Source organism: Monomorium pharaonis, chromosome 6 (genome assembly GCF_013373865.1).
Source record: "Monomorium pharaonis isolate MP-MQ-018 chromosome 6, ASM1337386v2, whole genome shotgun sequence".
NCBI lineage: Eukaryota > Metazoa > Arthropoda > Insecta > Hymenoptera > Formicidae > Monomorium > Monomorium pharaonis.
Window position 1 is genome coordinate 2,176,058 of NC_050472.1, and position 14,461 is coordinate 2,190,518.

Consider the following 14,461-nt stretch of genomic DNA (forward strand, 5'->3'; position numbering starts at 1 on the left):
GGCGTTTTAACCCCGAAGCATCGTCCGCTCGTTCCGTCTATGTTTCCATCCCCTGAACTTCCAACCTCCTCTCCTTCCTCTCTTTCTCTCTCTGCCTTTCTCCTCTTGCGCGTCGACACTCTCGTTGACCCCGCCAACCGCCCCCGGTCTGAAATTTCATCGTGAACACGGGAATCGTAACTTCGATCGCGCGCAGCGCAGCTTTCAACCGCGATACCCTCCTCGTTCTCGACGGTGTGCAAGGAGAATGTTAGTACAACAAATACATAATTACGTGCCCTTTGACGAGAGATGTTGCGATGTTACGTATACACGTACGCAAATAGCGACGGGCTACGACTATGTAGAAGTAAGATGATTAAGAGATGCGCTGGTAGTGACACTTCGTCTCGAAAGAAGTCGAGAAATACGTTCTCTAAATTAGCACCGGTGAAAACTCGATAAAATCACTGAAAATACAGTGATATTTCAGTGATAATACACTAATTCTGAAGTGAAAATTATTAAAAGACAGTGAATATTCACTAATTGCGATTTAGAGAGCGAGAGTTTTAAAATCGTCAAACTAAATCTCATAAATATACTAATAATTACAGGAATCATCAAGTGTGTAATAATTTCTTAATATCAAAAATAACTTATTAAATAATATAATAGATAATTGATGGTTTTCCCAATAATCAATGAATATAGTTGATAATGAGCAGAGCATGCCCATGGGGAGTGTTCGAGGGGCGAGTGCCGAAAGTGACGCTGAAGAAATATGAAGCTCGCAAGAGTCAGATACAGGGAGGAACGATAGAGGCGCGGGAAATGAGAGGGCAGCGAAAAGAGGGGATGGTCGGACGCGATAGAGGTACAGAGGGGAGGCGCAGGATGCACAGACGCACACAGTTAAATGGCTCTATAGCTGGTGGACGAGGCGAAGCAGCACAAAGGCGGCGGATCGTTCTTTGCGTCGTTAAAAGGCCCTCCTTCTAAACGACCATGGCGAAAAGGTTCTTCCTCCTCTTCGCCGTCGTAAACACCGCGCGCGGCGATCTCGCTCTTCCTTCCGCGCCTTCTCTCTCTCTCTCTCTCTCTCTCGTTCTATTTTCTCTCCTCATCCCTTATCGCCCGGGCTGCACGTCGCTCCGTAGCTCGCTCGCGTAGCTGAAAAAGAGAGAAAGAGAGGAAAAGACGTTCCTCTCCAGCTGCCTCACTCTCCCCGAGCTCCCCGTGAATTTTTTCGCGTACCAGGGAGACGACTCCACCTTCCACGGTGTCTCGTTTCCGGGGTGACGTCTTTTAGCAGAGTCAGCGGCGAAGTTGCACTCGACGTCGCGGCCGATACACGTCGTCTTCTCGGTCAGGTTGGGACACGAGATTTCACGGCGCGCCGCCGTTCGCCGCTCGATCGCCGGGAGATCGAAACGGTGGTGGTCGCACCCTCTCTCTCTCTCTCTTTCGCGCGCGTCGATATACTTTGAGAAGATATTTAAAGAGACCCCGAAAGGGCGGACGAACACGTCGATGGCACATGACTATCGGTTAAACGAGCATTACCTTCCTCGTTGCTTCCTTTATCCACGGTACCCGTTTCCTCGTATTTCCTTTGCGGGTTTACCGCCGCTTACTGTTTACCGCGCGGTATCATATTTACTGCGATTTACCCGTGGCGTTATCGCACCTGCGGTTTCATCCCCCTTTCGCGCCCGCCGTCGTCGGAAAGGTACCACGATTGTGTATTTTTACGATTACGATTTTTCTCAATTTTTCATCCGTACGATACGCCACATAAACAGCGACTAAAAATCAACTATTTAATTTAAATAGAGACGTGCGAACTATCGCAAAATTTCGATTCTAAGAAGTTCGAATACAAATCACATATACTAACAATTTCACAAAATTATATTTAAAGTATTTTTTCTCAGTATGTAATCAATATTATTTTTCTTACGAATAAAATTATTTGTTATTATTTATGTATAAAAATTCTGCCCAATAATTAAACATGATGTTAATTACAAGTTATGTTTCAATGATTCGATTCAATTTAATTCGATTCAGATAAAATTTTGTCGATTCACAGATTCAAACAAAGGAATTAAATTCGAATTTAAATTTGAATATAAATTTGAATAATTCAATTCGATTTAATTCCGCGTCAAAAATATGATTCGCACATCTCTAGATTTAAATACGTTCGAGAATGCGGAAAAATCATTAAACTGCATTTTGCAATCATTAATCTTATTTGATTTTGATTGTGCAAAAAATCGATTTCATGTTTCGCCAATGAGCCATTATAATGCCCGAGTTACATAATTCGCTTTCGTAAATAATCCTGACACAAGTCCAACCTCGATATATCATTTTATGATGTATGCGAAAGTGTTCTACAAAATATATTCCTCGCTTCTTGATATATGAAGATTCTTTGATCGAAAAGAGATTTCGCAATCGCAACGCAAAAGTTGTAACACATACAGAAAACTTTTTCGGCGGTAATTAAAATTCCAAGCATATTTATGGAAAATTTCGTGAATGAAACAACGCAGAGTCTCAGAGTAATTAATTAACAATTTCTCGCAGTTTCTCGCAATTTGTCCGAGTTGTCGGTTCTTGTCGAGTCGCGGAAAGCGATCAAGCAAACTTAGAGCTTTTCGCGTCAGTGATTATTCTGCGCCGTTTTTAAGCGCGGCGTTTCCTCCGTAGCGCCGAGAGAACGAACAAGAGAACAATTAGGCCACCGAAAATGCAGCGGCTAATGGAGAAGCGGCACGATCGATAGTTAATTATCACACGCAGACAGCTGGCCCGGGGTCGCTGTGGCGGCATTATATCCCGATTTGTCTTTCGGAAATAGAAACTCACTCTCTCTCTCTCTCTCTCTCTCTCTCTCTCTCTCTCTCTCTCTCTCTCTCCCTCTATTCTTTTTTAAATTCATCCGTGCCATCCTCGGGGCAAGCCGACGAATCGATTTGCAGAGTCCACGCATCCATGCGTTATTACACACCCTGCCGCCACGATAATTTAGTTCAGGTCGAGTACGTTTAATACCTACTTTTGCCTCCGGTACGCATTTGATAATTATTCGGCATTCGACCAGACCGGCCGAATAATTACACCTGTTTGTCCGTGGCATTTAATATAACAAATGTTATTTGATCCCGCGGTCCGATACTTGCGCGAGCGCCCGTATTTTATCATCCGATATCGGGGGGAAAATGCGCGGCGCCCATCGTCTCATAAATTCGCAAAAATCCAAAATCCGTCGTTTATTTAAAAAAATCATGGACCAGACGCCGCTTTTACGCTCACGGTCTTCAACCAATCGAATCGAGCATTCGCTCGTAACCAGTGGGATAACATCCCACCCGCATCCACCCCTCGGGATCGTAGTCGCCTCCGGGTTCTTTATACGAGCTCGTCAGAGTTGCCGTAATATCAACAACAAGTCCAGCCGGCGCTAACACAACGCACGCGGAGATCGCGGTGTCAACAGAATTCAACATGCATATTTAATGTCCTTTAAGCCGATTCCCCGTGCAAGAAAATACGGATGTTCGGGTAATAGGCGCGGTGGCGCGCGGTCCGTGAAGCCTTTGACTTTGCCCTCTCCCCCCCCCCCCATGGCCACGAGAGCTGCGTTTCGATGCACGCGCGTGCATAATCGGCATCACGCGCGGATAAATAAGAGAATTAACGTGCACGATAGTGTTTGTACATCGCCCCGCTTTTTTCCGACCGGACAACGCGCGCCCGCAAAATTGCAGCCGGTTTTCCCACACGGCACGCACGCACATATGCGGGGAAACTCGATCGTACTTTTCACCTCTTGTTTCCCCGTTTCTCTCCCTGCCATTCTTCACCGCTCTCTTTTCTTTTACTTTCTTCTTTTTTTCGCCAATTTCTTCCTTTGCAGTTTTCCACCGACCGACGTGTCTGTTCCCGCTCTCCCACTCGGTCTTCTTCTTCTCCTCCTCCTCCTCTTCCTCCCCCTTCCGCTCTTCTCCGGTCGGTTCTCCGTGAATTTTCATGCGGCAGTGCGATATTAAAGTGCCGTTTCCCTGGGATATTTGCGCGTTGAGCGAAACGCAGAAAATAGTTACGTCGCTCGCGCGCGCGACTCTTTTTCTTCCCTGTGCTCCTTTCTGCTCCTTTAATGGAAAACGGAGGAGAACGGACGGATAGACAATATTTATTATACTCCGGAACTCGATCCACCTTTTGCGAGCGATATAACGTAAATACCTAGCGAAATGAAGCTACCGACGACACGAGCGAAATTGTAAAACTAGCTAAAGAAGTAACAATATATACTTCAAAGGGGATGGAATATCCCCCACACAAATATCGTAATAATCTCCGACGTCCCAATAAAAAGTTATTGGAGGATGGCCGACAGAAGAGCGGAAATGTAACTGTTTGTTAAATTATACAGAGATCATATTTTAAAACGGTATTTAACGGGAGACAGGACATTTATATTATATGTAGCTAAAGTTAGCAGCCAAAGGCAGCAGTCAAACGCCGAGCAGCCAGAACCAAACGTCATATAGGCGTTTCCAGGGAAATTTCCATTCAATCAAACGTTAAAAATTCTCTGGTTATGAGATTTTCATTCGCGATCGTTATTAATTGTTTAATGGTTTTTTTAATTGTTAATTACATTAATCAAATAAATAGAAGGAACGCTGTCTTTAAATTTCTACAAAAATATTTTTTGAAGTTTAGAACGACTTAATTAACCGTATGAGAAATTTTTATGAAAATGCATTTTTGCAAAACATAGTATATTACCAGAATAATGCAGCAATTTTTTTTGTAAGGTTACATTACCGAATTTTGCCGCACCCAAAGTCGATGACAAGGACTTAGCGGTTTCACGGCTCCAAACAATATAAATTGATTAAAATAATATTTATAACAATTAGGAAAATGCACGTTCTCCCGTGAATGATCGATCAGTCGATTATACGTTACGAAAAGATATTTCCAGCCAAATTTGGAGGAAATCGTATGTTGCGTTTAGGCGTGAGGCGCAGATAAAAATAAAAGTTAATTAAATAAATATTTATAACAATTAGGAAAATGCACGTTTTTTCGCGAATGATCGATCAGTCGATTAAACGTTACGAAAAGATATTTCCAGCCAAATTTGGAGAAAATCGTATGTTGCGTTTAGGCGTGAGGCGCGGAAAACGATAAAAATTAGTTAAAAAAATTTATAACAATTGGTAAATTACAAGTCTTGTCGCAAATGATCGATTATGTATTATAATGACTAAACTCTATGCAAATTTTTCAAAGTTTGTTAAAAATCTCATAACCAAGGAATTTTTAACGTTTGATTGAATGGTGCCTCCTGGAAACGCCTATATGACGTTCGGCTCTGGCCGCTCGATGTTTGGCTGCTGCCTTTAGGTGCTAGCTTCAGTTACATTTATATTATTAAATTGGAGGCAAAATTTGCGAATTTGAGGAAAAGAGGAATAAATGGATACAGTTCTTAGTTTAGATATTATTTGCTACTAAAAAACTTTTATAATTTTATTAAGTTTTGTATTATAAATATTCTGTTTCTAAAAAAAAAAAATATATATATATATATATAATAAACAATATTTGAATAAAGAATTATGTTTATTTCCTCCTCTTAATAGACAAATGTGATAAAGCATATGCCAGTAATTCGCGTAAATTCTCGTCTAACCATAAGTTCTCCGATGTTACGGACGTTGTCCCGAAAAAAAGCGAGAATATTTTATCTTGCGCATTTAAGCGCATTAAACAGCATTCGAGTCGCGGGCAGAAATATTTCGCGATATTTAATAGTATTTACAGTAAGCATATATCTTCGGTATCCCGTCAAGCAACACATTAAAATCGTATTTCACCGGCAGCGAAATTCATGCACGGGGGCAGAAGGTGAAGGGGGAAAAAAAAAGAGAAAATCAGCAACACAGCGACGCGATCGCAAATCCCGCGCGCGCTTGGACGCATTGTCCGCGAGCGCGAATTAAACCGCGGCGTTTTGATGCATAAAGTTCGACCCGTCGATGAGCCATTAATTAGCTTCCGCGGCACGGACGGCATCAAACAGGATGAACGCGGGATTCTGCCGAGCCTTCGTAAACCGGCAAAACACGTACGCTCCCCCTCGATTATGATACACGTTGCTAAGAATTCATAGCGCGATTACGTGGTCGAATTTATCGCATTATAGATTTCCTCGTACGTACGTTTGCATGTTACTGCGGTGAGAGATACGACTAATTGTTTTCACTATGAATAAAAATTCACGATATGATAAACGGAGTAGAAGAAACTTTTTGTTTCATTCTTTGTCTAGGAAATTCGTTGAAGTGAGAAAGAATTCTTATTTTCTATAACTGTTCGTTCGAAGAACATGTAGATTTTCATTTCATAATTCTACAGCAGAGTAGCACTTTTAAGGAAGCTATAAAAATAAAACCTGAATAATCAAACTGTCCCATCTAATTTTTACGATGACAATTCGTTGCGATCGATGATTAACTGGATCAAGGACCGAGCAATAAAATTTTATTGTGCATCCGCGATCCTGAAACTACGTTTGAAACCACTTCTTAATATTCGCTACTAAAAATCTTCGTCTTTCCGGATGGACGAAACTCCAATTGACTTCGTTCGCGCCAGGCGACTTTAAGATTTCGGGGACTCGACCGTCGATCGAGACTTGGTTCGTTCATCAGCGACGCAAAGTTTCACGAGAAACACACTTGCGGACGAAGTTTTGCGGCCGCTACTCGGCTGTGCGTTAATTCAAGATATACATACATTCGCGTACTACACACGATCGAGGTGATACCGAGGGCGAACCGCATATCGGCCAGCACTTGATCGAAATTAACACGCTTCAAAAGTTTGGAGCTAATTAATCTACAGCCGTGGCAACCAATCCTCCAGTCGTTAAATTACCGCCATTACCGTTTTTCGATCGCGTGCGTTTGTACGGCGCGAAGAATTACGAGAGAAGTTACCGAATGTTTGACATAGAGCCGGAAAATTCGACGTTTGTCAAAGGCATACCGCGGTGCCGTGTCGTCGTTTAAGCGCGAAATGTTTCAACACGGGCTTTCGCGAAAATTACCACTCGCTTATTAACTTTATAGGGATGCTTATTAATATTCAGCAGGAAACGTACAATAGGAGGAATCCTGCGTTTCGGATAAAGCGCATCTGGAACGCAAATCTGGAACGTTGTGCATCTGTAGCATCCGGAGAAGGAAAAGAGGGTGAATGGATGGAGGAACAAAGGGAGGGAAGGAAAGAGGTATTACGCGGCCATGTTTCCCCCGGAATAAAAACAGCGCGCGGCGATGAACAACATCGATTAAACGTTTCCCCGCATGAATTAAAGAAAATTGTAAAAATTTGTTTACCTTCGGGAGCCACCTCGCAACCGCATTTTCAAATGATTTAAATTTCAGATTGCTCGAATGACCAAACCCCCCGCGGAGTTTCTTTCGTCCCTTTCTCTCTTTCGGTCCTCCTTTCATTTCTTTTTCTCTTCTGTCGCGGAGAGGACTCATCAAGAAGGAAATAACAGTAGAAACATTTCAATCATGCGAATTAATAGGGAAGAGCGCGCGGACAGTGCAATTAAAAGGATAACAGAGCCATTAGTCTCGGGACGTAACAGGTCAACTCGAACTTCTGCAAATTAAAACACTCAACTGTTTAAATATTGAGAAAAACTGGCATATCAAATTCTCCTGACGACAAGCAAGACAGAGATCTGTTACAATAGTTATGATTTGAAGTTTTCACAAACTTAATGGCAAATTGTGAGGAATGTGTAACGTTTATTAATATTTAATCAATCGCTAATTAATATTTAAATTAACTTTTCTCTCTTCTTTCCCGAATTTCACGCCTGTCACTTATACGCTGTGTCAAATGTACGTTGCAGCTAAGAATTACTTTTGCAGGCGGTCGGAGCAGCAAGGTATCGAAGCGGGCGAAACCCCTCGATCCCGATGAAGACGACTATTACTACGATGATCCCGTGGACGAGAGGAACAATCCGACGAACGAGGCGCCGGCAGTGCCGCCCGGATTCCTGAGCCCGTCCGTGCGAGAGTACCTCGATCTCGGTAAATCGATACCCGGTACGTAAACAAGATCATCTCGCGTAAACTTGTCCTTTTGTGAACTGCTTGTGTGGCCGGAACCGATCGACACGCAATCCAATGTTCTCCCTCTCCTTCGGAGTGCACAGCTTCCAAAATTCACACCTCGCTCCGTCTTTAATTTAGTTTCTTCTCCCTGTTCTCTCAATCAGGAGCGTGTTTCTCTTTTGAAATCGAGAGTGGGACGCGATGGGAAGCGTAAAGGCCGGCGCCGACCGTTACTTCTCGCTCGCGAAAAATAAATCAAGTCGAGAACCGGGAACTTTACGCGAGAAGAAGATTCGAGCCGGGAGATCGCGAGCGACGATTCCGTCAGGTGACGGGAAATAATGAGGAAATGAAGAAGGCAAGAGATATGACGAAAAATAGGCAGAGGAGACAAGTCGATTGCACCGTAGACACTCTCCGTCGAACGCGTCTTCTTCCGTATTCTCGAGCAGAAAGTATTTCACGCTCGACGGTGCCAGACTGCGAAAAATGTCGGGAACGCGCGAGTCACGCGTGGAATTGACCTTTTACTTTAAAGTACCGTCTGCGACGATCATCTCGCTTCATTCGTAAGGCCAGAAAACGTTGCCGAATCCGCGAGAAGTACGCATAGCGGTCGAGTAATTTAATATATTCACAGAGTCATCATTTCCGAGCAAAGTTTCGCGCGGAAAGATATACATCCTGGTGGAAGGTTTAATTAATAATCTTGATCTACTTGCACACAATGCTGATATAAGCCTGGCAAAGGAAAAGGTATACGGGGTGTCCCAAAGTAGATATTAATTTTGAAAGAGAAATTTCATTGATAAATTTTGAAAGCGATATTTTTTCCGAATAAAAATATCAAGATTAAGATTAATATGTTTTTCTAATTATTCGACTATCGATTTTCGCAAGGCTTCAACAGCAAGCTTAATGACGAAGCTATTTGTCGTAAAGAAAAAACTAACGTAAAGTAAAAACAATAACGCTCGGTCTAAAGAAATATAGATTTCTTAATTCCTGGCAGTTTCGAGACACTCTATGCAGCCGAGTTTACGAGATGGCGATTATGCGAAAACGCATACGCCGTTCATATGAATGAATCGACGTTAGGTCGGACGATACGCTTTGCCGGCTGCGATTATATAAGATTTGCCGGCTGCAAATGGATGGGATTTAAATCTAGACGGACGACGCAATACCGCCGGCGTTCATGAACACCCTTCAGCGGGTAATCCGGCCGACAATAGACGCCGGAATGAGGAGGAAGATGCCGGCGGGAGGCGGAAGTATAAGGAAATACGTAGTCGCATACCTCGACGAGCAATAACTTATCTTCTATCCGCTTCTTACCTTTTCCTCCTCGTTTCCGCAATCGCATAAAGCGCGCCCGAGTCGGAGGAGGAACTTGTCGAGTACAAGGCGCGGTTCCGTTCCGCGGAGATACCGGCAATTTCACCTGATATTCCGCGGCTCTCTGTGAGAAGCTAAGAAGAGACAAGAAGGGCGCAGCACACCACGTAACGACCGTTTGTCGTCCGTCAATTTTCCTAAAGCGTTTCTCTCTAACGTCTCTCGAAAGTCTCGGTTGACTTATGCGCTGCTCGATCAACATGAATTTTACAACATCGTCGAAAGTCGGCCTTTTCAACCTTCTCACTTCAAGTTTAAATGCATTATTGTTATTTTTGCTATTAATCGTGCTCAACCACTGTGGCTTTGTATATCGCATAGTAAAAAAAAAAACATGTCATGTTGTTATATGAAGGAGTACGCGAACTCGGAGTATGTTGTATCGAATTACGACAACATAGTCTCGTCAATAAGTTTCAGAATATTAGGGGCTTTAACGGAGGCTTTAAATCTGCTCGAATTAAGCAGAAACTGCGACGGATTTGTCGTTAAGCGCTTTACCAAATCGGTTAGGACTTTAAAATTCCGTAATTATCCTGTGGTTATCAATATTTTACAAATTGAGAATGATCAAAATATACAATAAAATACAACAATGCGACAATTGAGAAATTATAAAACTCGGAGGTTTAAACTTCAGAAAATGGAAAATTAATTAGAAATAAAATCACTGTACCAGTCAGTAGACAAATAAGACATTAAATTATTTATCAATCGAATAAAAAACACTTTCAAGTAAAAATGATTAATCAGTTCCGCATTAAAACTTTCATACAAATTTAATTAAAACATCATTTTTATTTTATTTTTTCTTAATTATCATTTTTAATATCAATTTTTAAATAAATTGTAAATTAATTTATATATTTTTTACATTTAATAGTTAGTAATTTATTATTTTGATATTTTTCTCTTAAAAAGTCGTTCACTGGTGACTGTTCCGCGACTGGTACAGTAATTCTACTTGGAGAATAGCACAGTGTCGCGTGGTCGACAATTCTTGCACTTAATACAAAATAAACAAGCCGCTTACTAATGGGATTCTGTAATTTACATTCCGCGAATTACGCATAATGCACCGTCTCCGTTTTCTCGCGTTGATCCTCACCACGGTGCGAAGAGGCGGTCGCTTTTGGTTTTAAAAATCATTACTTTAAGACGAGGTAACTGCATTAGTAGCATCGTAAATTCACGTCAGTGTAACCGAACGAGAAACGCTATTAATCTCTACTATACCAGTGATGCAGCCTTTTTCCTCGTCGGCACGCTCCTCCGTTCCGAAGGAAATTTGTACTATAAATCATAAAAAATAAAGAACGCGTAGTTAGCGATCGGTTTTCGTAAAGGATAAGATACAAGAGTAATACGCGAGACTAAAGTACAGGAAAATGCATTTCCAAATTGGGAGAGAAGTAGAGAAAACTTGCTGTAAATCGTAAAATGTGTGCGCTCAATGGAGAACGAGTAAAATTAGCGGCGCATTTTTAACTGCAGCTTATTCTCAAGTGCTACCGCGATAACCTTGTTGGCCATTAAACGCGCGGTCATACCGCATTAAGCGCGATTTATGTCACTTTGTGCCGGCTAATGGGTTCTTTGAAGAACCGCTTTGAATTTCAACGCTGACCTATCGTAACGCGAGCAGGCAAGCGGCATCCGCTTCGATTTGCCTCGGTCGCCCTACGGAACGGAGGGCGAACGTCGGCCGGCGAGCTCGTCTCTCCCTTTAGCCGATCGATCGTAAAATATTTGCTGCAGCCTTCGCGTACGGTGGGAAAATTCCTATAATGGAGTTTGCACGTCGCGCCAACGGTGGGTTAGATAGCTAGAGGCTGAAGAGAGGCTGTGCGGCGACCCCTGCGTGTGTACGTTACACGCGATAGAGAATGTCGGTCGGGCTGATTTATAAGCGAACGCGTGCAACGAGCGCGCATAAAATTCATACACTAAATTAAATACGGCCATAAGTATCCCAAGTACTCGCAGGTATACCGTGAGCATACTCGTGAAACTTTACGGAGAGCGATTATTTATCTCGCGGGCTCACGCACCGTCGTGGAAGCGCGCGCGAATAATATAAGCGATTAATCTGGCCGACCATTGTTCTACGAGATCTGATTATTTGATTACGCGTTAAACGTATTTCGTCGCGCGATTAAATCGATCGCGCGCATCGGAAGCGCCGGGCAGTCCGGTTGGTGTAACGCGACCGTTGCGTTTAAATCTCGTGCTTTATGGCCGACGATGATAATCGTCTCGCGATGATGAATGTATAAATAAATTTATCGTTTATACGACATAAAAAGTTTGCTTTCAAAGTAAAGATCCTTTTAATGTTGGGAGAAAGTGATCTGATAATGTTCCTTCAACATTTCAAAAATAAATTCGCCATGGATTGTCAGGTACATCCTTTTCACGAGCGATCCGATAAATGTGCAGCACGGCGAATTTCAGGCCTGCGAATTTGAGAAATTTGCCAGGGTGCCAGCATGAAATTCCACGAATATCCATCGATAACGGACGAGACCGTCGTCGACGGCGTTTGACGTCAATCTTGCAACGAAGAGCGACAACGATGCGACGACGACGTCGGTGCGCTTTTCGCCGACGTGACGAGGGCCGATTAGCGCTCGCAAATTCCCAAACAATGCACGAGGAATTTACGACGCCGTCGCTCCATCGTAAACTCCAGTGTGTTGGCTAACTACCGTGACACCCTTCCGACAAGGGCTGATTATGCTGCCCTGAAGCGACTGAAACGTTACAGGGCGTAAAGAAGAGCGAAGCCCCGTCGATGGAGATGATCGTTCGAAACTGGCAGAGGGTAAAGACACGGGTATAAAATTAAGAGATAGAAAGAATAAAGAAACAGAGAGAAACAAAAATAGATATAACAAGAATAAAAAGAAGAGAATTATGTGGACAAAATAGTATAAATTTTTCTTCATAGAAATTAATTCGAGTTGGTCTTTCAAAAAGATACAAAACCGCGGTATAAAAATGTAACTTTTATATTCCACAAATAAACCCTGTTTTGTTTTCCATACAAATCGAGCGCAATAAAGTCATCCCCGAGTGTAAAACGAAGAGGAAAGGGTAGCTAAATAAATATGATAGCGTAAACTTATCTCATTGACTTAACAGTTTTCAATCTCCTGAAAGGTCGCGCGGAAGGAGGTGCGCATTCATCCCCTCGTCTCTGCCTCGGATCTTGGTGTGCCACTCCTGGATAAGATAATGAAATAGTTCGACTCCGGACGAACTCTGCATCAGCGTGGCTCTCCTCGATGTCACGGCAGTTCGTGCGAAAGAACCGGGCTATGGCAGGTAGAACCGAGAGGGATATGCGAGCAGGATGAAAATACGTTACGTGCGTCTCGCTTTCATTCTCTTCTTTCCTGTCTTTTCTTTCTTTCCTGCTCGCATTTCCTCCCTCTTTCGTTCACGAATGTAACCAGGTACGTCTTTACGCGCGTTTCATGACATACGGACAATAGCGGGGAAACGGGGGAGTAGGCGGCGGAGAAGAGGGTAACGCGTAAGGGTGATACAGAGGGGGCGTAGTATTAGGGGGAATAGAGGGATGGTAGAAGAGACGCGGAGGAGATGGCGGACCGCGAGTACATTGAAGAGAGACGGACGGAAGGACAATGCAAAGGGTGGAGGGTAGTTGCAGCAAACCTCGTCCCGTGCGTCTGGCTGACTTTATGGTGATGGCTGAGACGTAAAAGAGAGGAAGACGGATGCTAGATAAAAGAGAGAAAGAGAGAGAGAGAGAGAGAGAGATCATGGATCATGCAGACATGGGTTTCGCCCTTCAGCTTCGCCCGCGAGACGAAAACGTGAGATTTCTAGAATGGCAGCATTTGCGAAAACGAATTTATGTAAAAAAGATATTCGTCAAGCGATACATATATATAACGGATGTGTAAAATCAATGCGTAAATATTTAAGTTTGATTTATAGAGAACGACCACATATTCACTGTTAGATTTTTATCAATTCTTAATACGAGTCATGATTGACTAATGATCCATTGAAATTCATAAATAAAAAATTAATTCGGTCGGATAATTAAATCCTTTAATATTCAAAATAGCGCTAAAAGATTAATTTATTTCCGGATTTCCGAGACAGACAGACAGATAGACGGGCAGACAAAGCATTTATTATCGTTCTAGGACAGGCCTTCTCAGAACGTTCAAATAAACATACAAAGTTAAGAATAGCGAAAATAGAAGTACAGTATAATAATGAAAGGGGCAAGTAAATTGAGAGATGTATAAATAATTAAAAATAGATTAAAAAATAACATAAAAATATAAATAACGTTATAATAATTTAAGAAAAAGAAAAAAAAAGCCAAAGTAACATAGTATAATGATGCAAACCGAAATAAAAAAACGAGAGAGAGAAAAAGAGAGAAAGAGAGAGAGAGAGAGAGAGAGAGAGATGACAGAATCCTCGTATTTGCAATTAATGTTGCGCCATGCAGCGCTATTCGGGTCGCTGAAAGGATTAATATCCCGCTCGTAGGACAAACGCACCTGAAGTGTAAACGAACAGCTGGATAATCACAGGAAACGGCCGTTTAATCGTTTTCGGTACGATTTACCGAAGCCCGTATGGCCATTTTGATTCTCCGTTTCATTACGCGCGGCTCAGCTCCGCTCGGCTCGGTCCAGCTCAGCCTCGGCGCAGTGCCGTTCAGCTCGACACCACGATTTCGTTGCGCAAGATAACGCTCGGTATCACGTCCCTATGTGAAAAGCGATTCGCTTCCATCCGCGCAAGTGCACACATGAGAGCTTCTTTGAGCAAGAGCCTCCGAATATGTTCCCGATTAATCGAGAGACGCGCATCCGCAAATGCTCTCCTCGACTCATCCTCTACTCCTCCATTCCTTTCATTCT

At 42.7% G+C, this 14,461-nt stretch overlaps 2 protein-coding genes and 1 long non-coding RNA gene across 11 annotated transcripts in view; 2 read left to right on the top strand and 1 right to left on the bottom strand.

The window, feature by feature from the left end:
* LOC105831497 (RING finger protein 17) overlaps positions 1 to 14,461 on the bottom strand; it is a 146,672-nt gene that overhangs the window by 48,358 nt on the left and 83,853 nt on the right. The window lies entirely within an intron of this gene.
* LOC105831501 overlaps positions 1 to 14,461 on the top strand; it is a 61,167-nt gene that overhangs the window by 38,917 nt on the left and 7,789 nt on the right. For 2 of the 6 annotated variants that reach the window (XR_004963579.1, XR_004963580.1), the window contains one exon: positions 7,962 to 8,096. Coding sequence is in view for 3 of the 6 variants with exons in the window: in XM_036287950.1 (XP_036143843.1) it covers positions 7,270 to 7,303; positions 7,962 to 8,141 (214 nt within the window). In the remaining 3 variants the exon portion in view is untranslated. Of the gene's footprint in view, positions 1 to 5,257; positions 7,304 to 7,961; positions 8,142 to 14,461 lie in introns of those variants that run through there. The other 4 variants (XM_012671670.3, XM_036287951.1, XM_036287950.1 and 1 more) reach the window with 3 other exon arrangements.
* LOC118645942 lies at positions 8,152 to 13,909 on the top strand. The gene is made up of 2 exons (XR_004963581.1): positions 8,152 to 12,372; positions 12,711 to 13,909. It is a non-coding gene; the product is annotated as an uncharacterized LOC118645942 (long non-coding RNA).